Source organism: Pongo pygmaeus, chromosome 16 (genome assembly GCF_028885625.2).
Source record: "Pongo pygmaeus isolate AG05252 chromosome 16, NHGRI_mPonPyg2-v2.0_pri, whole genome shotgun sequence".
Classification (NCBI taxonomy): domain Eukaryota; kingdom Metazoa; phylum Chordata; class Mammalia; order Primates; family Hominidae; genus Pongo; species Pongo pygmaeus.
This window is the reverse complement of record NC_072389.2, coordinates 87,173,710-87,197,403: the sequence shown is the minus strand read 5'-3', so window position 1 is coordinate 87,197,403 and position 23,694 is coordinate 87,173,710. Positions and strand designations below refer to the sequence as shown.

Genomic DNA, 23,694 nt, shown 5'->3' with positions numbered 1-23,694 from the left:
ACTAGACACATAAAATGATCTTAAAAACCAGCAGAAAGAAATAACACATTAATTATAAAGGAAACTCAATTCAGATGACAGTAGATTTCTTATGTGAAAGAGGACAGAAGGATGTGGTATATTTTTAAGTAATGGAAGAAAAAAATTGTCAGCCCAAGGTCCTTTATCTAGCAAAAAATATTTTTTTCTGAAATGAAAGGGAAATCAAGAGATTCTGAGATGAAGGAAAATGAATAGAATTTGTCACCAACAGAACTATCCCAAAAAAACAGCTAAAGGACATTCACTAAACAGAAGGAAAACAAACAAACAAACAAAAAGAATCTTAAAACATCAGGAAGGAAAAACACATGGCAAACAAAATATGAGTAAATACAATAGACTTTTCTTCTCTTGAGTTTTCTAAGTTGTATTTGATGGTTGAAGGTAAAAATGTCAACACGGTGATGTGGTTTTAAGTGTATGTAAAGGAAATATTTTAAGACAATTATAGTATAAACGAGGTAGGTAAAGGGAAATAAGTTTTCTACACTTCACTTGAATTGGTAAAATGATCACTAGTAGACTGTAATGAGTTATGTCTATATAATGTAAAGCCTACAACAACAACTAAAAAAGCTATACAAGATTTTTTATAGAGACAATCAATGAAACAAACCTCTAGCAAGACTGCAATATTAATACAATAAAAAATAGAAAAGATACAAATTACTAATATCAGAAATAAAAGAGAAGCTATCACTACAAACCCTGAAGACTTCTGAAGGATAATAATGAAATACTACAAACCGCTCTACACATATAAATGTACTAAATGAAATGTACCAATTCCTCAAAAAGCACAAACTATCACAACTCTACAAATATGAAAAATATAATTTGAATAGCTCTATAACTATTAAGGACATTGAATTTGTAATTTCAAAACTTCCAAACGATAAACCTCTAGGGTCAGATGGCTTTACTGAAGAATTCTACCAAACATTTAAAGAATTAACATAAATTGTACACAGTCTTTTCCAGAAAATGGCAGAAAATACATCCCAATTCATCTTATTAAGCTAATATTATCCTGGTACCAAAACCAGACAAAGATTTACAAAAAAAGAAAACTACAAGCCAATAGTCTTCATAAGTATAGATGCATGGCCAGACATGGTGGCTCATGCCTATAACACCAGCACTTTGGGAGACCGAGGCAGGTGGATTGCTTGAGCTCAGGAGTTTGAAACCAGATTGGGCAACATGGCTAAACTCTGTCTCTACAAAAAAAAATTAAGAAAATAAAAATTAGCCAGGCATGATGGCACATACCTATGGTCCCAGCTATTTGGGAGGCTAAGGTGGGAGGATTTCTTGAGCCTGAGAGGTGGAGATTGCAGTGAGCCATGATTGTTTCACTGCACTCCAGCCTGGGTGACAGAGCAAGACTTTGCCTCAAAAAAAAAAAAAAAATATATATATATATATATATAGTTATATAGATAATATATGAGCAAAATGTTAGCAAATTGAATTCATCAATATATGAAAAGAATTATACATGATGACCAAGTGGAATTATTCTGGGAATGCAAGGATGGCTCAATATTCAAGAATCAATTGATGTTATTCACCCTACTAATAGGCTAAACAAGAAGAATCACATGATCACATCAATGAATGCAAAAAAATTTTTTTACCAAATTAAGTACCCAGTCATGATTAAAAGCTGTCAGTACACTGGGACTAGAGGAGAATATCTTCAACCTCATAAAGAACATCTGCAAAAATCCTATGGCTAAAACCATAATTAATAATGAAAATCAAATGTTTTCACCAAGACTGGGGACAAGGAAAGAATGCCCAATCTCCACACTGTTATTCAACATACTACTGGAAGTTCTACTTACTACAATAAGGAAACAAAAGAAAATAAAAAGCATAAAGATCAGAAAGGAAGAAATAAAACTGTCCTTGTTTGTTGATGATGTTGTTGTCTACATAGAAAAACTCAATGCCTAGAACTAATGAGTTTCAGTAATTCACAGGATATAAAATTAGCTTATGAAAATCAATTGTATTTCTATCTACTATCAATGAATATATGGACACCCAAATTAAAATGCATACCATTTATAATCACTCAAAAGAAAGCAAAATACTTAGGCATAAATCTGACAAAACATGTATAGGACTAGTATGCTACAAACTACAAAGACACTAATGAGAGAGATCAAAGATGATCTAAATAAATACAGAGACATACCACGTTCATAGATGGAAAAACTCAGCATAGTAAAGATTAATTCTTCCCAAACTGATATGCTGGTTTAATGCAATTCCTACCAAAATTTCAGTAAGACTTTTTGTAGATATAGACAAAATTATTCTAAAATTTATATGTAAATGCAAAGGGATCACATTAGCTAAAACGACTGAAATAGAAGAATAAAATGGGAGGAATCGGTCTACCCAATTTTAAGACTTAATGTATAGCTACAGAATTCAGTACTGTGTGATATTTGGTAAGAGATATACGTAGAATAGAGAACACAGAAATAAACCTGAAGCATATACCGAACTGATATATGACAAAGATGCAGCAGGAATTCAATGGAGGAAAGATAGTTTTTGCAACAAATGGTGCTATAATTGGATATCCACAGGAGAAAGAAAAAAAAGCTTGGTTTAAGTTTCACATTTTACACAAAAATTAACTCAAAATGGACTTACAAGTATAATGTAAGACTATGAAACTTCTAGAAAAAATAGGAGAAAAGGTGGAGATGGGGTTGGGAGGGAAGTGACTATGGCTATATAAAGGTAACATGAGGGAACCTTGTGATGATGGAAATATTCTATATCCTGGCTGCATCAACATCAGTAATATTCTACTATAATTTTACAAGATGTTACCATTGGGGGAAAATGGATTATACACAGATTTCTCTGTATTGTTTTCTTGTGACTTTTGGTGAATCTACCATAATTGCAAAATAAAATGTTTAATTAAAGTAACTATTTAAAAATTTCATTCCATATGCCAGCAAGTAGCAGTTCATAAATAGAATTATTAAAAAGATAAGAATTACAATGCACCAGAAAATGAGGAATGCCTGGGAACTAATCTAGTGACAGATATGTAAGCCCTTGCTGAAGAAAATTATAAAAATTGCTGAAATAACATTAAATAAGGCCTGAATAATGCAGCAATAGATCATGTCTATTAAAATGGTAGGCTTAATAGATGTCAATTCTCCCCCAAATTTATCTACAAATTTAATATAGTATCAAACTTTCAAGTCTTCTTTTTTTTTTTTTTTTTAGATTTAAGCTTATCCTTAAATATTTATCAAGAAGCAAAGGGCCTCAAATAAATAAGTGTATCTAAATAAACACTAGGAAGGAGATACTTTCATACAAGAGAACAATACTTGTTTTAAAATATAATGATTAAGACAATGGCTTATTGGCATAAAAATCTTAAAAACTGACCAAATGGAATAGAATAGAGAGCCTAGAAACAACCCCATGTTCAAAGAGGAAACGTGAATTGTGACAAAACTAATACTTTAGATCTGTGGGGAAAGAGACACTTTTCAACAGAGGGCGCTGGAACAATAGGCTAACTGTATGGAAAAAAAATGATAATGTACCCCTATACCTCACAGACATCAATTTCTGGTAGACTAAAAACTAAACACAAAAGGCAAAACTCTAAGATGTTTAGAAGACAACAAAAAAGAATAGACATTATAAAATAATGTTTATTACTCTAGGAAATGGTAACAATTTTTAATAAGATACAAAGCATAAAGTATAAAGGAAAGGATTGATAAATCCCGCATTAAAGTTAGGAACTTCTACTCATTGATTAAAAGAATAAAAATGACAAACTAAAAGCTGGGAGAAAATAGAGAAAGCTGGGAAAAGAAGGAAGAAGACTAGCAAGCCAAAAGAAAAATGGAAAAAGGTTTGAATGAGCATATCACATAAAAGTTTCTATAAAATATGAAAAAAGGTTTATATATGTACAACGTTATTAGTAATCAGGGAAATGCAAGTTACAACTAAAATTAGAAACAATTTCACTGCCCTGAGATTGGAGAAAGCTTAAAATCTGATGTTATCAAGGATTGATGAGGATGCAAAGGAACAAAGAAACTTACACCTGCTGATGGAAGGGTAGATTGGTATAACCACTTCAGAAAATAATTTGGCTTTATCTAGTAAAAATGAAAATTCCCATACCCTTTGCCTCACCATTTCCACACCTAGATTTATACTCTACTGAACTTGCACAGATGCCACTGGAGGTATGTACAGGAATGCCCATAGAAGTATAGTCTCTAATTTAAAGTAGGTGAGGGGAAAGGGGAAATATCTCAAATGTCCACCAATAGTAGAATGGATAAATTGAGTGGTTTTCACACAATGGAAAACTCTAGAGCAGAGAAAAATCAATAAACTACAACAAAATGAAATAATATGAATGAATTCCTGGAACATAATATTGAATAACATAAACAAATTTACCAAAGAGGAATCACAGTACAATCACATTTATATCATGTTCACAAATAAGAAGAACTGAGACTTCCAATTCCAGGACAAGATAGTAGAGACTGACTTTCCTCCTCTTTGCTAAATACAACTAAATACCCTGGAAATTATTTAATAGACAACAATATAAGGATTCTGAAAGTCAGAATGAACTGGTTAGGGACTTCAGGACTTGAGAAACAACAATAGGGTGAGTTCCCTGGATTTTCTTTCTATCTACTATCTACCCCAAACTAGAGGCTGGAGAGGCCCGCAACCTAGAACTGCCAATAGGCAAAGCCAAAAACAAACAAACAAGCAAGACAAGCCTGTTATTGCCAGCCTGGCTAAAACACCAGGAAAGCAGGAAGACCAGCAAAGACCTAGTGGGGAATCCCAGTGTCTGTTCCACAACCAGGGTGCCAAGATGTGGTCTGATACGTCTACTTTAGCAGCAGCAAAATCCTAGGTTAACTCAGCCCCACTCTATCACTGGGGCACTGGCAAGTGGTCCAGTTCATCTTCAGGGGCAGCATCAGCTGAGTGCTTCATTTTTTTCCGCTCCCCACACAGCAGAAAAAGAGGCCCAGGCCCTACATGTTTTTTCTGTCCCCAAACCTAAGCAGCAGATGGTCACCCAGTGGTACCAGGCAGCCCAGGAAAGGTCTTTTCACCCCAGTAGGCAGAACTGCAGGGATTGAGCAAGACCACTGGTAGTGCCAGAAAAATGAAGCATACCAGAATAGCACTGCAAGGGCTCTGAACACTGAAATGTCATTATAACAAAAGCTCATAAGAGTAGGCCAGAACTACATGCTAATCCTAAACAGAGTGGCTGCCTACTAAAACAAAAGATCTAAGTCAGATGAAGAGTCTCCTCACATAATAATCAAAATGTCCAAGATACAATTGAAAGTCACTTATAACGTCAAGAACTGAGAATTCACGAGTCAAATGAGAAAAGACAAACTAAAATAAACCCAAATAAATCAACAACTAGATACATCATAATTAAACTTCTAAAAACTAAAGAAAATTTGTTTAAATAACAAAAAGATGACACATTACCTATAAAAAAAAAAAAGAACACCAATTCAAATGACAGCAGATTTCACATCTGAAAACATGAAGGTCGGAAGTCAGGACACATTTTTTTAAGCACAAAGAAATTCATGTCAACCATAAATCCTACATCTATTGAAACTACCCTTCAGGAATGATGGAAAATAAAGATATCCTCAGGTAAAAAAAAAAAACTAAAAGAATTCATTGCTACCAGGCCTACCCTTAAAGAATGGCTAAAGGAAATTCTTCAAATACAAAGAAAATGATAAAATGTCTGGAACCTTTGGAAAGGAAAGAAGAAGAGTAGAATGAGTAAAAATATAAATAAATATAATAGATCATCTTTCCCTTTATGAGTTTTTTTACTTATATTTTATGGTTGGGGCAAAAGTTATAACAACACCTAATGAGGTGTTCAATAGATATAGAGAAAGTACTTAAAACAATAATATTTAAGAAATGAGAAGAGTAAAGGGATCTAAATATAAGTAAGACTTCTACACTTTACTTGAAGTGGTAAAATGTCAGTACCAATAGGCTGCATAACAAGTTATGTGCATATATGGTAATATATACAGCAACCACTATGAAAACTATAAAAAGCTATATACTCAAAACATAATAAATAAATCAAAGTGGAACTCTTTGAAATGTTCAAGAATTACACCGGATGGCAAAAGAAAATAAATGGAGGAACAAGAAATAAAGGGAACAAACAGGAAACAAATAATAAAATGACAGACTTAAGTTCTAACATACAAGTTATTACTTTAAATATAAATTGCTTAAATACACCAGTTAAAATACAGAGACTAGGCCGGGCGCAGTGGCTCACGCCTGTAATCCCAGCACTTTGGGAGGATGAGGTGGGTGGATCATGAGGTCAGAAGTTCAAGACCAGCCTGGCCAAGATGGTGAAACCCCATCTCTACTAAAAATACAAAAATTAGCCAGGCATGGTGGCAGGTGCCTGTAATCCCAGCTACTCAGAAGGCTGAGGCAGAGAATTGCTCGCACCTGGGAGGCGGAAGTTGCAGTGAGCCGAGATTGCATCACTGCACTCTAGCCTGGGTGACAGAGCAAGACTCCATCTCAAAATAAATAAATAAATAAAATAAAATAAAATAAATAAAATTAAAAAAATAAAATACAGAGACTGGTAGAGTGAATAAAAATTTCTAAATGACCCAATTATATGCCATCCATAAGAAACTCACTTGAAACATAACAAGTAGGTTGAAAATAAAAGGATAAAAAATAGACACCATGTAAATGCTAATCAAAAATAAGTGGAACTAAATAATAAAACATTCAGATATACAAACATGTATGATAAAGCATAAAGAAAAGCAAAAGAATAATATACCCAAAATTAAGTGGTTACCTTAGAGAGGAGTGAGAATGGAAAGGCATCAGGTAGGAACATTCAAATAATCTCAAAGTTAATGGTAAGGTTTGTTTCTTAAACTTGATAATTGACGCACAGGTGTATAGGGCATCTTTATTTTTTAGAGTGTGTGTACATCTTATAAATTCATTTTTATATGTTCAATATTTAATAAAATACTTTGAAGATCTTAAAATAATAAACTATGATACATGTGTGCGATGTATAGAATCTCATGCAGCCTTAAACCTTTTTTCAGACATTCTTCTAAACTGGGGGTGGAAACACAAATTGATACAGTAAATTCCTCCTACCTGCAGCTAGTTGCCATTCTTCAGTGGGAATACGTAAGTTTCTTAATTGTTTGTTGTTTCAAGTAGGGATGGTGGAAACTAAGGGTGCAGTTAAGAGGAGGATCAGGAAAAGATTTACGGTGGATGTTCCACTGAAGCTGAGCCTTAGAGGATAACTAAAACTTGGGTTCATAAAGATGAGAGTGAGGAAGATATTCCAGGCAGAGAGCCACAAGGGCAAAGGCTTGGAGGCAGTAACCAGTGGGTTATATGTGAAGAACAGGGAGAAGCCTACATGGGTGGTAATGTACAAATGAAGGGCCATATTGAGAAATAGAGTTGGAAAGGTAGATGGCTTACTACTTCTTCCCAGTTTCCTTTCTTTTTTTGAGATGGAGTCCCCCTCTGTCACCCAGGCTGGAGTGCAATGGTGCGATCTCAGCTCACTGCAACCTCCACTGCCCGGGTTCAAGCAATTCTCCCTGCCTCAGCCTCCTGAGTAGCTGGGATTACAGGCACCCACCACCAGGCCTGGCTAATTTTTGTGTATTTAGTAGAGACAGGGTTTCACCATGTTGGCCAGGCTGGTCTCGAACTCCTGACCTCAGATGATCCACCCGCCTCAGCCTCCCAAAGTGTTGTAATTACAGGCATGAGCCACCGCGCCCGGCCTTATTCTCCTCTTCTTTTCTACCTAACTCCTCTTCACTAACCAAATGATGTTCTGCCAGAGCTAATGAAATTCAAAAGGCCAACTCCTAAAACTAGCTTTCAGGAATAGTACAAAATGTCTTCTGGCAATAAAAACAGCAACTAGAAATCACATGGAATTGGGGAGACAGTCAGCAAGTGAAGATTAATCATACCTGCGGGCAGCCCCTCGTTGCTTCCTGCACATGGACCACCCTTGTCTCCCTGCTCATCCTCCCACACACTCAGGGGATACAGCTGGCTCTGTGGGAGTCCTGGAGCCCTAAGCTTCCCTCTCAGTGGCTGCTCTCAGCATCCATAACTCGCTCTTCTGTGGCAGGAAAGGGCAGGCAGCCAAAAGATTGGGTTTCCCACTTGCCAAGAAGGCCCAGGCCCCAAAGCCACAGGCTGAGTTGCTCACAGGCAGCAAAGCAAAGGATTTTGTCTCCTGAAGGAAGGCCTTGACCACCTTTTCTCCAACCACAGCACATGCCAGAGATTCAGATGACTGATCTGACCTCATCAAATCCTGAGTCATGCTATATGAGTGGTGACACTGTCTGACCAATTACTTTGAATTTTTAAAGAAAGCAAGATTTTCCACTCTATGGCAGTCATTCTCATGTGGATAAAGCATTTCACATCTTTTTAGGAGGGCAGCTCTGAAGTGGGGACCTCCCACACATTTGGTCTCATCTGCTGCTGTCCTTCTTCCAGATCGAGTGCCCTGTAACTCCATATCCCACCCAATGGGAATGGCCAAAGCAATATCCAGTGTAAAGCCATGTGTTGACTCAAATAAACAAATGCAAGTTTGGGCCATGTGAATAGACTCTCTGCCTTAAGGGTGGTCTCATTATACCCATTTATGGGTATAATGCCACTCCTTTCACAAACATTTATAGAGCCATTATTATGTGCCATTCCCGGTCTCATTCAGTTCTGTGCTCCAACAAGTCGTAAAAAGAGTACCAGCTCCAGAGTGAGTAAACATGGGGTTCCAGGTCTACTTTGTGACCTGCTAACATTCAACTGGAGAGAAACTGAGAAATGGAAGGCATCAGATTCCATCAGGAGAGCTTGTGCCCTGATACAGTTTAGATGTTTGTCTCTTCCAAATCTCATGCCGAAAGGTGATCCCCAGTGTTGGAGGTGGGGCCTAGTGGGAGGTGTTTGGGTCACTGGGGGCAGATTCCTCATGAACGGCTTTGTGCTCTTTTTGCAGTCATGAGTTCACATGAGATCTGGTTGTTAAAAAGAGTCTGGGACCTCCCCTCTCTCTCTTGCTCCCTCTCTTGCCATGTGACACAACTGCTCCCCCTTCGTCTTCCATCATGAGTAAAAGCTTCCTGAGGCCTCACCAGAAGCCGAGTAGATGCTGGACCCATGCTTGTATAGCTTGCAGAATGGTGAGCCAAATAAACCTCTTTTCTTTAAAAATTACCCAGTCTCAGGTATTCCTTTATAGAAATGCAAAATGGACTAACACAGCCCCCAACCTTATCTTTTCTCTGGGTCTGTGCTATCAATGGAGAATTACACCACTGGTATGCACAGTTCAAGGCTGGAGGGGTGCCAGGGTAGCTGTTTACTGGGCGTGGGGGCAGTGATTAGAGAACTACAGGTGTTCACATACATGCATTTATGGCCCCTAGTGGTGATGAACAGTGCTGAGAGTGGTACAAGAAAGAGGATCCTAGCTGGCAGCCAGGAGCAATGAAATGGCTCTTCCTACACCATCACCTTCCAGTGCAAAACTCTGAGGAGTCCAAGAAATCAGTTGAACTTGGCCATCCAAGTTCTTACAAAGGTGTATTTGTCAAGGTAGGAAGGTAAAACGTGTATTTTTAACATATTTTACCTTGACTTATAACTTTTTAGACACTTAACATGTAGATCTCATGTGTACTTTCACTCCAGGGCCTACCTGTATTAGAGGCAGCCTGCTGCAGGCAGAAAGGAAGTGATCTTACTGAGAAACACATAAATGCAGGAAGGAATGAAAATGATGGAAAATGTAAACATGTAAATTAATGTACATGAATATTGACTCTATGGAATAATAATGATATAGTCTGGAGTTTTAAATATATGTAGAATTAAAATGCATGACAATAATACCAAAAAGTGGGCAAGTATAAATGGAGTTGTGTGTCCTAAGGTTTTAGCATTATTTGAGAACTAGTAAAAAGTATAAATTTATATAAGACTAATATATTAAGACTGTATGTTGCATATTTTAATGATTAAAAAAGTAAAAAAAATTATAGCTAACAAGCTAATCATAGGGGAAATGGAATAGTAAAAATTATGTTAGTCCAAAAGAGGGCAAGAAGAGAGAGAAAACAGAATATAAAACACTTGAGACAATTAGACACCAAATAATAAGAGAGTACACATAGATCTAAACACATCTGAAATGATATTAAATGTAAATAGTGTAAACACCTACAATTATAAAGGCAAAGATTGAAGGAAGAACAACATAATCATATGATGCTTGCATGTGATATACATTAAATATGTGAACACAGATTGAAGATAAAGGAGGAAAAAAGATATACCATGCAATCACTCACCAAAAGATAGTGGTGAAGCTATACTAGTATCAGGCAATTTTTCAGAAAAAAATCAGCACTAGTCAAAAGAATATTTCAAAATTGTAAGAGCATTTATCAACCGAGAAAACATAAAAACTTATAAAGGTCTATGCACATAAAGTACAGCTTCAAAATATGTAAGACAAAAATTGACAGAACTAAAAGGAGAAACAGACCAATCTACAATAATAATGAGAGGTTTTAACATGCTTCTTTCAGTAAATAATTGAGAGCTGGAATTGATAAAGTTAAAAAAGATTGGGAAAATAGCTAACAAGCTATTCATAGGGGAAATGGGGAGACAAATATCCTCTCTATTTGACTATTCATGCAAATTAATGGTTATTGTGGAATTTGACCTAATAGACAAATATAGAAGATGGCACTCAAATATATAGGTATATACAGATACATATATGCATACACATACACAGACATGTATACACATTTGGTGTGTGTATATATGTGTGTGTGTATATATATGTGTATATATATTCTCAACAAATTTCCAGTGATTAAAATCATTCACAATACATTCTCTTCTTTAACTATGGAACAATTAGTCTAGGAATCCATCAAGACACAGACACACACACACACACACACACACACACACACAGAAAGAGAAGACATATGTATCAATATTAGGAATGAAAAATGAGCATCACTATGGTTTTTACCAATGCCTAAAAAATAACAAGTATACACACACGTAAATCAATGTAAGTAAAACTGAGAAAATGTGAGTAACATTAATGGTTTGTGTCAAAATCAATATGCTGGTTGTACTACTGTACTAGGAGTTATGCAAAATGTTACTTTTAGGGAAAACTGGGAAAAGGTACACAGGATCTTTCTATTATTCTTTATAACTTTATGTAAATCTACGACTATCTCAAAATTTGAGTAAAAATATAAGATTTTTATTAACAACTTCGTGCTAATAAATTTGGAAATTCAGATGAAACAAATTCTCAGAAGAAAAATGCATCTTGCCAAAACTGATATCAAAAGAAGTTGAAAATTTGTATAGTCCTATTTCTACTAAATAAATACAATGATAATTTAAAACCTTTCCAAAAAGAAATCTCTAGTCCCAGAAGGCTCATAGGTGAATTCTTCAACCATTTTAAAAAAGTATAGCACCAATGTAAGTCAAAGTATTCCAGAAAATGGAAAAGAGAAAGTATTTCCTAACTGATTTCACGAGGTCAAAATACCCATAGGTTGGATACCAGACCAAAACATTACCAGAAAGGAAAGTTTTAGGTTATCTCTCTCATAAACACAAGTGGCAACAATTACTAACAAAATATTAGCATATCAAATCCAGAGTTACATTAAAAGGACAATACATCATAGCTAAATTGAGTTTATTCCAGGAAGACAAAGTTGTTTCAACATTCAAAGAAGTCAATTGGTGCAATTCACTACATGAAAAAGTAAAGTATAAAACTCCATACGAGCATCTCAATAAATGCAGAAAAAAATCATTTCACAAAATTCAACAATTCATGTTGGGGGTGGGGGTGGGGGTGGGGGGCAAAATAAAACCTCTGCCAATTGTGAACAGAGGCAAACTTCCTTAATCCGATGAAGGGTAGCTACAAAAAAACTACAGCAAACATCATACGTACTGACATAATAATAATGAAACTTTCCCCTTGAGATTAGGAATGAGACAAGGACGCCTGTTATCACCACTTCTATTCAACATTGCACTATAGGCCCTAGCCTGTAAAATAAAGGGGAAAAAAGTGTAAAAATTGGAAGGGGAGAAATAGAGCTCTGCTTATTCAGAAATGGTAGGTAATGATTGGGTATGCTGAAAAATAAACAACAACAACAAAAAATCTCTAATCGAACTTTGCAGAAATATATCATGTAAAGGGACTGGAATATCAAGTACTGTAAAGATGTCAGTCTTCTTCAGATTGATCTATAAAGCTAATGCAATTCCAATAAAAAATTCCAATGGAAAAACCAAGTCCAGTTTTAAGAACAAATGTGGAGGACTTACATGACCAAATATCATAAAGCTTATTAGAAAGCTTCAGTAAATTGAACTGTGCAAAAATAGGAAAAATAAAAGACTAATGGATCAGAACAGAGAAACCAGAAATACACCTATACATATGTGATCCTTGACTTATAAAAGAGATGACACTGCTATGCAGTGGGGTGAGGACAGGATTTCCAAAAAATGGTGTTGACTTCGTTGCATATTCATGTAGGGAAAAAGTTAGCAGCTAACTCACAACATATACAAAAATTTATTTAATGTGAATTAAAGATCCAATTGTGAAAGATGAAACAACCAAGCTTCTAGAAAAAACATGAGGAAATATCTTTATGACCTTGGGGTAGGCCGAGCAGAGTGGCTCACTCTTGTAATCCCAGCACCATGGGAGGCCAAGGTGAGTGGATTGCTTGAATGCAGAAGTTTGAGAACAGCCTGGGCAACATGATGAAACCCCACCTCTACAAAAAATACAAAAATTAGCCAGGCATGGTGGCATGTGCCTGTAGTCCCAACTACTCAGGAGGCTGAAAGGGGGGATCACTTGAGCCTGGGAGGTTGAGGTTGTGGTGAGCCCACGTTCATGCCATTGCATCCCAGCCTGGGTGACAAAGCAAGACCCTGTCTTAAGAGACAGAGAGAGAGAGAGAGACAGACAGATAGACAGACCGACCTTGGGGTAGATCTCTCCTCCCCTCTCCTCCTCTCCTCTGCTCTCCTCCCCTCTCCTTTCCTGCCCGCCTGCTTGCCTTCCTTTTTTCAGAGACAAGGTATTGTTATGTTATGTTGCTATGTTATGTTATTATTATATTATGTTATATTGTTATGTTGCCCAGGCTGGTCTCAAAACCTCCTTGGGTTCAAGGGATCCACCTACCTCAGCCTCCCAAAATTCTGGGATTACAGGCGTGAGCCACTGTGTCCAGCCAGAAAATGATTTATTTGTGAATCTGGGGCCAGGTTTGACTTCTGAGATGTAGGAGTGATCCCTCTCACTCCTGCCTCCAGCGTTCTCTCCCCTTCCTCCACTGTCTCCCTCTGTATTTTCACCTCCATCTTCACCTGCACCCACCATGCTCTGATGCCCTTTAACTCTCCAGGGAATCCTACCTTTGTCTGTCACCCATGTATACTGAGCCTCCTGGAGAGGTAAACAGGAGAGTCAGCTTGACCAGAGCTCATTTGCTCATTTCTAAGATTGCTTAGATTTCACAGAAATCTTAGCTGTACCCATTCCTTCTAGGGAAGCTCCATAACGAAGGGTGTAAATCCTATTATTGTGGAATGTTCTAGGGAAATGAAAGGTAACCTAGAAGTCTCTTTGTAGGATATAATTCCCCCACTACTCATTCTCTGGATGAGACCTTTCCTTAAGAAAACTGAGCAAGAAACGCCATTCAGGTTGGGGAAGAGATAAGGGATGGAATTAACTATGCTTACACCTACCCCTTCTCTAGACTGCAAGTTCTCTGAGGGTATAATATCAAATCTATTTCTTTATCTCCAGAGGATAGCTCATAACAGGTCCCTGCCAATGTCTGAAGAAAGAGAAAGAAATAAGGAAGAAAGGAGAAGGAAGAGAGGAAAGAGGAGAGGCAGAGTTTGAGCTTTCGTTCCCTCTAACTGAGCTGCCTTCCATTTGGCCTTAACATCCTACTTAAAGGGAATTTAAAAATACTCTTCCCATTTGCAAACAGACAGGGGCTGGAGTAGCCAGTGAGTCCCTGTATTCCTTCTTTCAAAGTTCTAAGTCTGATAAATTGTATTTGCTTTTGTTTGTTAACTTAGGAAGCCTGCCTTTTGACATTCTTCCATTTGAATTCATCTCCAGGGGTCTAGAAGCTCCCCCAGAACAAACAGCCCTAATCAGTACTTTCATGCACAACACAGATTCAAATGCTTAATTAGTTTGGATTCTTCACGCCCATGCCCTGCTTTGGCACATCCTGGGGCATTAATTTACCCAGTCTTTTCTGGGCCAAACACAACCCATCCAATAAGGCTTTAAAAAAAAAAAAAAAGTTGGCTGTTTATATAACTTCCTCTTCTTTAATTTTTATATTAGGCGTTTCCAGAGGAGAGGCTAACGTCACAGGGCCTCATTCCAGATGTTGTTTTGAAATCAGTGTAACCATGGCATTGCTGGAGACTGCAGAGTTCATCTGGGCCAACTGAGTCACGCCTGGGTGCAGGGCCACTCTGGCGAGGGGAGGCAGGGAGGGAGGCAGACAGGCATGGACTACAGTGTCCCTGTGAGAAGGGAGAAGTGAGTGGGTGTGGGCTATTGAGTGCTCTGAGCTTCTCCAGAAAGGATATGAGGACCTGCTGTCGCCTTTGGCCTTGCTGACCTGGCACCTTTGATTGCAGGACTTGCTTAGACAACTGAAACCCTCCCTTGCTTAGAATTCACTCTTGGATCTTTGAGGATCACCTGTGCTCCTTAAAAAAAAAGAACAAGAGAGCTCAGGTTCTGAGCTCTCTCTTTGTTGTCCCAGTTCATCCCTGCCTCAAACTTTACTCCACTGTGCTCTTCACGTCTTCTGCCACCCCCAGCAAATTCTTCCAAGCCCCTGTGAGCTCCTGCAAGCCCCTGTGAGCCCATATCCCTCTGCCCATTCCCACTTCTTACCACCATCCAGACTGGTTTCCTGGAATATCCTGCTTTCAACAGCCACCTCCCCCAGGACGCCCCTCCCCACACCGTCTGCCCTCCTCGGTGTACCCATGATTTCCCTGACATGTCTGTGCCTGCACTTTGGCCATATCAGAAATAAGAATGATCTGGTTTGTCTCTGTCTCCATCATTATCCTCTGAGCATCGTCAACTATAACTCTTACACACTGTCTAGCACATTGAAGGGACTCAATAAATGTGATTGAATTCATTGAGTGCTTAATTCCTCAGAATTGGTGCCCCCATGCTGAAATAGAAATAATCATCATCATAATATTTATCAAGCAATTACTATGTGCATTGTTCTGTTTTAGGTGAATTTTCTCATGTAAGTGCCTATAATGTTATCCTTATAAAATCCATAGGAGATATATACTATTTTTAACATTCTCCATTTAACAGGTGAGAAAACTGAGGCACAGAGAGGTAAAGTGGATTGTCTAGGATTACACAGCTAGTAACTGAGAGTCAGACCACAACCCCGGCAGTCAGATTAATGAGCTCACACCCCTAACTCCTGTGCCATATTGCCCTTCAGAAATAGCAATACTGCTATTCTATGTACATTTGATAACATGCATCATTAACATATTCTACTACCTTCCTCCCAAGGTTTGGGGGAAAAGGAGACAATGAGATAAGAGTTGCGAAAACATTTTTAAAACCAAATTATGGACCGGGTGCGGTGGCTCACGCCCCCAAGCACTTTGGGAGGCCAAGGCGGGCAGATCACTTGAGGTCAGGAGTTTGAAACCAGCTCAGCCAACATGGTGAAACCCCATTTCTACTAAAAATATTTTTAAAATTAGCTGGGCGTAGTGGCGGGCTCCTGTAATCCCAGCTACTCTGGAGGCTGAGGCAGGAGAATTGCTTGAACCCAGGAGGCAGAGGTTGCAATGAGCTGAGATCGCACCACTGCACCCCAGCCTGGGCAACAGAGCGAGGCTCCGTCTGAAAAAAATAAAAGAAAATGTGGTGCACATGTGAATCAGAAAGAGATGAAAAGGTGAAGTTTGTTCTTTCCCCTGCCTAGGTCCCTCCCCATGCCCACTCCTTCCCCGTGCCATCTAGCCATTCCCAAGTATCCAGCCTCCTGCTGTGGAATAGGTACAAGGACAGAGCGCTAGATGTGCTCGCCTGTGCCAGGAGACCCCAGTATAAGCACTCAGACCTCTCCTCTCCTGTCTTTGCAGACGCATGTCCCTTCACCTGGAATTCTCTCCCATCCACCTCTGCTTAGCACAATTGAGCACCCTTAAGAGCACAACTCACCATTTTCCTGACCATTTTTCCAGCCCATCCTGTTTTGCATGTTGGGACAGGGCACCTCCTTCCCCTACTAGCCCCCAGATGCTCAAGCTAAACTTCTACCCCCAGGTGCTCAGGCTGAAACTTGCAGTTGAAGTTTATGTCTCTCATTCTCTCACATGCTACATCTTTGCATCAACAAATTCCTACCTTGGCCATTCTCAGTGCCTCTACCACCACCACCTCAGTTCAAGCCATGTCATTTCTGGCCTGGGTTATTGCTACAGTCCCCCTCACTGGTCTCCCTACACTCCATTCTCCACTCAGCAGTCAGAGTGCTCCTTTTAAAGCACCAATCTGAGCATGTCACTTTCCTACTCAAAATCCTCCAATGGCTTCCCATCCTTCATAGAATAAAATTCCAAGTCCTTGCCACAGCCCTTGTTCTGGTCCCTGGCTGCCACCTCAACTTGGTCTTCTACCATCCTCCTCTTTCCTCTTTACCCCAGGCATACTGGTCTCCTTGATGCTCCCAAGCACACTCTTGCTTCCTGTCTTTGCACATGCTGTTCCCACTGCCTGCAATGCCCTTCCCCACGTGGTCACGTGATGCACCCCTCCACTTCATTCAGGTCCTTGCCAAAATGTCACATCTTTAGAGAAGCCTTTGTGATTACCTTTTCAATAAAAAGCAGTAACCCCTCCTCATCACTCTCTATCCCCTTATCCTGCTTAATATGTCTTCATAGTCCTTCACTATTTAATATAATATTATATTATATATCAAGTTGTTATTATCTATATCCCCAAACCAGAATAAAAGTTGCAATAGGGCAAGGACTGAGTCTGTTTTGCTCACACCCATGCCTGGCTTAAGTATTTACTGAATGAAGGAAGGAATGACAGCACCCCCAGAGATGTGCTGCCTTTTTCCTTCGAGCCTCCCAAAGCCCTCCTACACCCCTCTTGTAGTGTATTTTTCACTCTATTTTAGGTAAGTTATTTCAGGGCAGAGACTGGACCCCCACTGTGCCTTGCAGATAATAGGTGCTCAGGAAATACCTATGATATTAAGTGGAAGCATGTGAATAATCCATTCTAGGATTCTGCTGAGGTCTTAAAATAATTTTTGAATTTCATTTAGGTGAGCGCTAATCTAGATACATTCATAATGTCACTAATAAATTTGACTCTCAGTTGGTAGATTGGATTTTTTCACATCATTAACGGCAGCCTGGGAGCCTGGCGAGCCTCCCCCAAACCCACTGGGCTGATGGCTTCTCCTTCTACCCAATTAAGTGAGTGCATGACATATTAATAGAAGTCACATCATGGGTTATAGAGCAGACTGGGCTGGGTGAGGCTCTTAAGGGTGCTGTGGAGTCCTTAAGGCCCTTAACACAAATGTTGTTTATTATGTGTGTTAAATAGTGATTTCCCTCCTGAAGAAGGCAAGCTGTACAGAGGTGACAGACCCCTTTCAAAGGTACTGGAATGCCTTCCCTATTTATATTCATAGATTGCAGTAGGCTATAGGAGAAATGTCTGTATCTTGGCTCATCACTGAGTTAGCAGCACTGACCCCATGGTTCAGGGCCATTTGGACCCTTGAGAAATCTCACCTTTGATAGAAGCCACAGCACTTGATAACAAAATATTTTACTCAGTCTAGATTTCTGGTATTCTGCAATCTCCATCTCATTATGATGACAAAAATTGAAATACGATATAACAGAAAGGAAAACATTCTGAATTCTGGCAGGTCCCCAAACACTGCTTATTTCCCCCTCCCCTATTCATGGCTCCACTTGCCACCTTCGGCATCTACACCTATGTTGAAAATGGCAGAGGGTACCTGGAAGATGTTCACAGTCAGCATTCAGGGAATAAACTCACTCATCCGGCACCACTTACCTTGCTTGCCATAAGGCCTCCTTCTCTGCCTAGGCCCTGTAAGTCTGTTTCTATAAGTCTACAAGAAAGATGTGATTTGGCCTGCCTATGGTACGCTCTATAATGCCTGTCTAGAGAAGAGAGCTTCCCAGTGTATCGACTACTGCATCTGGCATTTTCCATCAGGGATCTAGGCTCAGTTTACCTGGGAGTGACATAGTGCTTCCCTGAACCTCTCAAGCAAGAGTGTTAACTGAGCCTGATTCACTCCCATACTCATTGTTATAGTTCCAGTGGGCCCTGCCTCAACTTTTTTCTTGCTCTCTTTCAGAATTATAACTCTGCAGCTTGCTGATTTTTGAATAAATGGATTCAAAGACTTTAATTCACAGCACCAGAAACCAACTGCAGGCTCTTTCAGGCCTGCAAAGCCTGGGCATACCTTCATGAAGAATATCCTTCTACAGGTCTTGCCTCGATCATTCCCAGCTGCTTGGAGTTCAGCAGCCTCAGAGGCCAGTGCTAGATCAGGAATGCTGCTGGGCCCAGCCTCCGATGTGTCTGCCAGCTGCACAGATGAGTGGAAAATTCCCTCCTTGCCCTGGGCCAAGGAAATCTCAAAGGGATCAGGATATTTCTCATCAGGGCTAGAGCCATCATCACTGGTCTTAGCATTACAGAGCATCAGGGACCTGGAGATGGACCGAAATTTTGCGGATTTTCTGCTCTTTCCAGCGTGGCTGTGCGACTCCATCCTCAAAGAGGAAGTGAAGCTGCCTTTCTTCTTTTCCTGGTCTCTGGCCCTTGGCTGACGGGTGGCCACTGGACAGGGCTTAGCTGCCACTTCATGAGTCCCTAGAGGAAAGAGGAAATGGGAAGAAGCAATGTGACTTGCTGCTGACAAGTGGAGCTGCACATGAGTCCTGGATCTGAGCCATGGGTTCTTGGTGCCCGTGAAGCAGGACAGATGGGCAGATCATCCTTTAAGATCACTGGCCCTTCCAGTGTGCCAGCCAAATGGGGCTCAGTTAACCCAAGTGGTTAACACCCACTCCACTCCCAGTGTCATGGAGACCTAGCCCCAGAGCTTCTCGTTCTATAGACAAGGGAACTGAGGTGCAGAGAGGGGAAGTACCAACCCAAGGCACTAGCAGAAGAGCCAGTAATAAGTTACAGGAGACAGTTTAGGGATCATAGAGGCCAGTACTTTGTGAGGTTTTTAAACTTGGAAGCCATTCTTTAAACAAAAGTGTGCAGTGAACTCCGGTCTATAGAGCAGACCAAAGATGGGAAACCCGAAGACTAAGTTCCACTTCCCTGGTCCCCTTGGTAACTCCACCCTTGGTAACTCCCATGGCATCTCCAAAGAAACTGCAAATCCATGGAGCTGAGTCTGAAGACCACTAATGTCTTATGTCCTCCATTGACAGATGAAGAGCCCAAGGCTAGGAAAGTTGGAAGTCTTACCTAACACTGACCTGCCAGAGTTGATGTGAGCATAAAAGAAGGTGACACTTGGCAAGTGCCTGCCAAAGGGATGAGCACATAACAGGCTCCTGGCAAACATGAGTGCCTTTCTCCAGGCCTAAAGTCAAACACTTGGCCAGAGTCACAGTCAGGCCCAGGGGCTCCTGCTTCATCACCTATCCCCACTGGGTCAAACTCTCACAGCCAGAGAGACCAAAGATGGGCTTTCCAGTCAGGCCAACATCCTGGCTCAGCTTTGCCAAGAGGAGCCTCCCATGGATTCAGTTTCCATGAAGCAGGTGGTGAAAGGGGCCCTGATGCTATATCCTAAAAAGTTCTGACTCAGGCCCAAGCCACAAAAGAGAGGCTGTGGCCAGAACAACAAATTTTGGGATGCTCTTGGCCCATTGGTACTGCTGTTTGCGCACATCCAGTATTGAATAAGGAATAGCAGAGACCTAATAACCTTTCATTACATCAAAACCCTTTCACGTATCCTCCAAAAAGAGAATTTCTGCCTAAAAGTAGACTGTTTTTCAACACTCAGATTGCACACATTTATTGTTTTCTGTATTAGCTCTTTGATTTTATCAATTTATTCACCAACCATCCCAGTAATCAATAGCAATAAACAAAAATGAATGAATGATTGATTGAAAGTCTATAATATATCAGGCACTGTGCTTGATGCTTTAGTATAAATTAATTTGGTTCTGATCCATTTTAGCAAGCACCCTCTTGTCACCATGCCTAAGTTTTGTACTCTATGTCCTTCCATCTCAAATGATAGTAAAACCCCAATCACAGACAAATCCAAGCCTCTGCAGAGTTCATGCCTGACTGTGGGTCTCTAAGCCTTGAAGGAGACACTCTCACTCCTGAACAGATTTGTACCATGAAACATTCGTGGCCACCAATTGGGCCTCCAGCTCTGGCCAACAGTAGTACTGTTTCAGTAGTCAGCTTGATAACACATTTCTAACAATGTCTGTTTGAAAACTTCACTATGGTGTGCCAGGCATTGTTCTCGTTGCTTTACTATTTAGTTCTCATAAACTCTACGGTAGGCTCCATCAATATCCTCATTTTACAGAAGAGATACTAAGGCACAGGGAGGTTAGGTGACTTTCTCAAGATCACACAGCTAGGACTCAGTAAAAGCAGGAATCAAACCAGACAATCTGGCTCTTAAGCCTGCATGCTTTACCCTGGCTCTACCATCTCATTGATTATTGCCTTTCTCACCTTTAGCCTCAGTCTCTTCCTCTGTGCTGGATCTTTATCCTCAGCACATGAACACACTCAAACTTTTCTGTCTTTCAAACACTACATATTAACTCCATGTCCTCCTCTTGTCACTTGCTTTTCCTTTATCCCCTTCATGTCTTCTTGAGAAAATGTTCTGCACTTTGTACTTCCTCCCCTCATGCTTACCTCCTCTTCAAGCCTCAGCCCACAGAGTCAGCATCCTTTCCCTACAGCCACTGAAACTGTTTATCAGGTCTGCCTTTTACAAACCCCAATGCCATGAACCAAAGTCCAGAGGCCAAATCTGCTTGGTTAAAGAGCTTGCTGCATTTTGAGAGGATTTGTTAACCAGTATATCAATACTCAGATCCATTGGCAGAAGAATACATACATTTCAAGCTTTTAGAGTAGTTTTCTCTTTTACCTCATTATTGCCTTTAGTTCCAGATGTCATCTTCCAAATGCAAATTGTGAATGTTCCTCTGCCCCCATCCCCAACCCAAGAGTTTCTCTGCATCCTGCCAATTCTACTTCCCCAAACTAGTGACTGTCCACACCAACGTCGCTATAAATATTAATATGTCCAAACTTCTTTCCATTTTGATCACTTCCTTAGGAGTTCCATAGTTCACCAGGGTTTCACGGGGAAAGATGTGTGTATGTGTGTGTGTGTGTGTGTGTGTGTGTGTTGGTCACAGCTAACACTGGTCCATTAGGCATTTGGAAATTTGTAAGATAATCAGTGCTGTGTTAAAATCCTTCTGGAGTTTGCTGGTGCTAAACAGGAAAGATATAAACATGAGGATGCTGAGGGCGACCATGTAGAGCGGCTGCCTGTGAGTGAAGCCAACACAGAAGGTACAGAACTCATAGAGGTGGGGAGAGAGGTAGAGATAAGGGAAGGAGGACAGAGAGAAAATCTGAGAGGGACTGAGTTCAGACGTTATCATATGGGCATCTAGATCCAGTCATGCCTGAAACCGCATCAACCTATGCAGTTATACAAACCAATAGACTTTCTTTTTGCTTTAAAAAAAAAAAAAAAAAAACCCTCCTGGAATAGTATCTCTTCTCTCTGCCATTGCTGGCATAAGGCATGGAAAACAGTGACATCCAAGGGCCGAGAGGGTTTTTTAAACTCTCTTATCCCACCCCAAGCCTAGGAGAGAAGCCAGTCATACCCAGTCAAGGCCTCAACTCTGCCCCCTTCATCCGCCAGTGTCAGGTTCTGGTATAACAGCCTCTTGCATTCTTGTCCCACCAAGAATTGCCACAGTCTGCATGGGTTCTTGGAATGCAAACCCAATTCCCTTTCTCTTCCACATCCTCTTCCAATGTACAATAACTGTCCCAGCAACAGCAAGGTCACTCACTAGGCAGTTTCCAGGACAAAAAAAAAAAAAAATTTGGGGACCTTTGGGGCTAGGTGCAAGGCTGTGTGCTTCACTCAGTGGTGGAATAGTTGGCTGCATGTAGCATTTAAGAGAACAGAGGGATCAAATTTCTTGGTGGAAGCTGTGCTAATCCCAATGCACCATTTGCAGGAGTGTCTGATGAGTACTGGCAGCTTTGAAAAAATAAGCTATTCCCAAGAGAATCACCACTTTCATGACCTAGGCTCTCATGTGGGATGGCAGGGCCCATGGGATGGGAGATGGCAATGAACCAGGGGGCAAGGCATTAATCCTTTGGTTAAGAGTGAAGGCAGTTTGCAAAATGAGCCTTGTCATTATGGAATTTTTTTTTTTTTTAAGGACGAGAACAATTGCAAAAGAGCTGTAGTAGAGAAGCCAGAATTGGACTTCTGCGGGAGATTGCCTTCCCTCCAGGCCTGGCATCAAGAGAGAGGAAGGGAGAGAGAATAATTGAAAACACAGTGCTGTGGTCACATGGTTCAGCTTAGCTTCAGTAATTGAGCTCAGGACATTGGAACCAGCTATTGCTCCCTAATGGAACCAAATGTCAGCAGAGCTGGGGGGCAAGCCCGTGCCATTCCTCCAGTCAGCTGCCTTCGAAAGGTTGGAACTAATGAGCTTTCCCTTATTTTTCCCCAGGCTCTATGACAACTTGTCAAACTCTTGCCAGATTTTCTCTGCCTCTGGTGGACCCTCCACAAGACAGCCTTGTGGGTCTCCTCCAGAGGATTCCGGGGGGGAAGCACAATGAAGGTTTCTAACATGGCTAAGCTAATGCGATCAGTTGCTTTTACTTCCCAGCAGAAAAACTGAGAAGTTCTGCAACTGCCTAGAAAACTGCTCTCCAACTCCCTGGAGGCTTCCCCACACCTCCCCAACTGGGCTAGTGTATTTGTTCTTTGGTTATATCTTCCGCAGAATACTAGATCTGGAAGGGGTTTCCCCATCACATCTTGGGTAAGGACACTGTGCCAAAAAAAAGTGGGACAGGACTGACTCATCATCATAGTTATCAGTATATGTTTTTACCATGGCAGAGCTGTCATGTATTTAGAAAATGCAGGCCAAAAGGATAGAGCTGAATTGAAAAGAAATGGATAGTTCCTCCCCTTTAAAGAAGTTCAAAAAACTTGCAGAATATGTACTGTGAAGCAGGATCCGTTAGTCTGT

At 40.3% G+C, this 23,694-nt stretch overlaps 1 protein-coding gene across 5 annotated transcripts in view; it reads right to left on the bottom strand.

The window, feature by feature from the left end:
* IL16 (interleukin 16) overlaps positions 1-23,694 on the bottom strand; it is a 126,867-nt gene that overhangs the window by 64,651 nt on the left and 38,522 nt on the right. For all 5 annotated transcript variants that reach the window (XM_054450801.2, XM_054450802.2, XM_063652445.1 and 2 more), the window contains exon 2: positions 18,837-19,249. In XM_054450801.2, the coding sequence (XP_054306776.1) occupies positions 18,837-19,249 (413 nt within the window). The remainder of the gene's footprint in view (positions 1-18,836; positions 19,250-23,694) is intronic.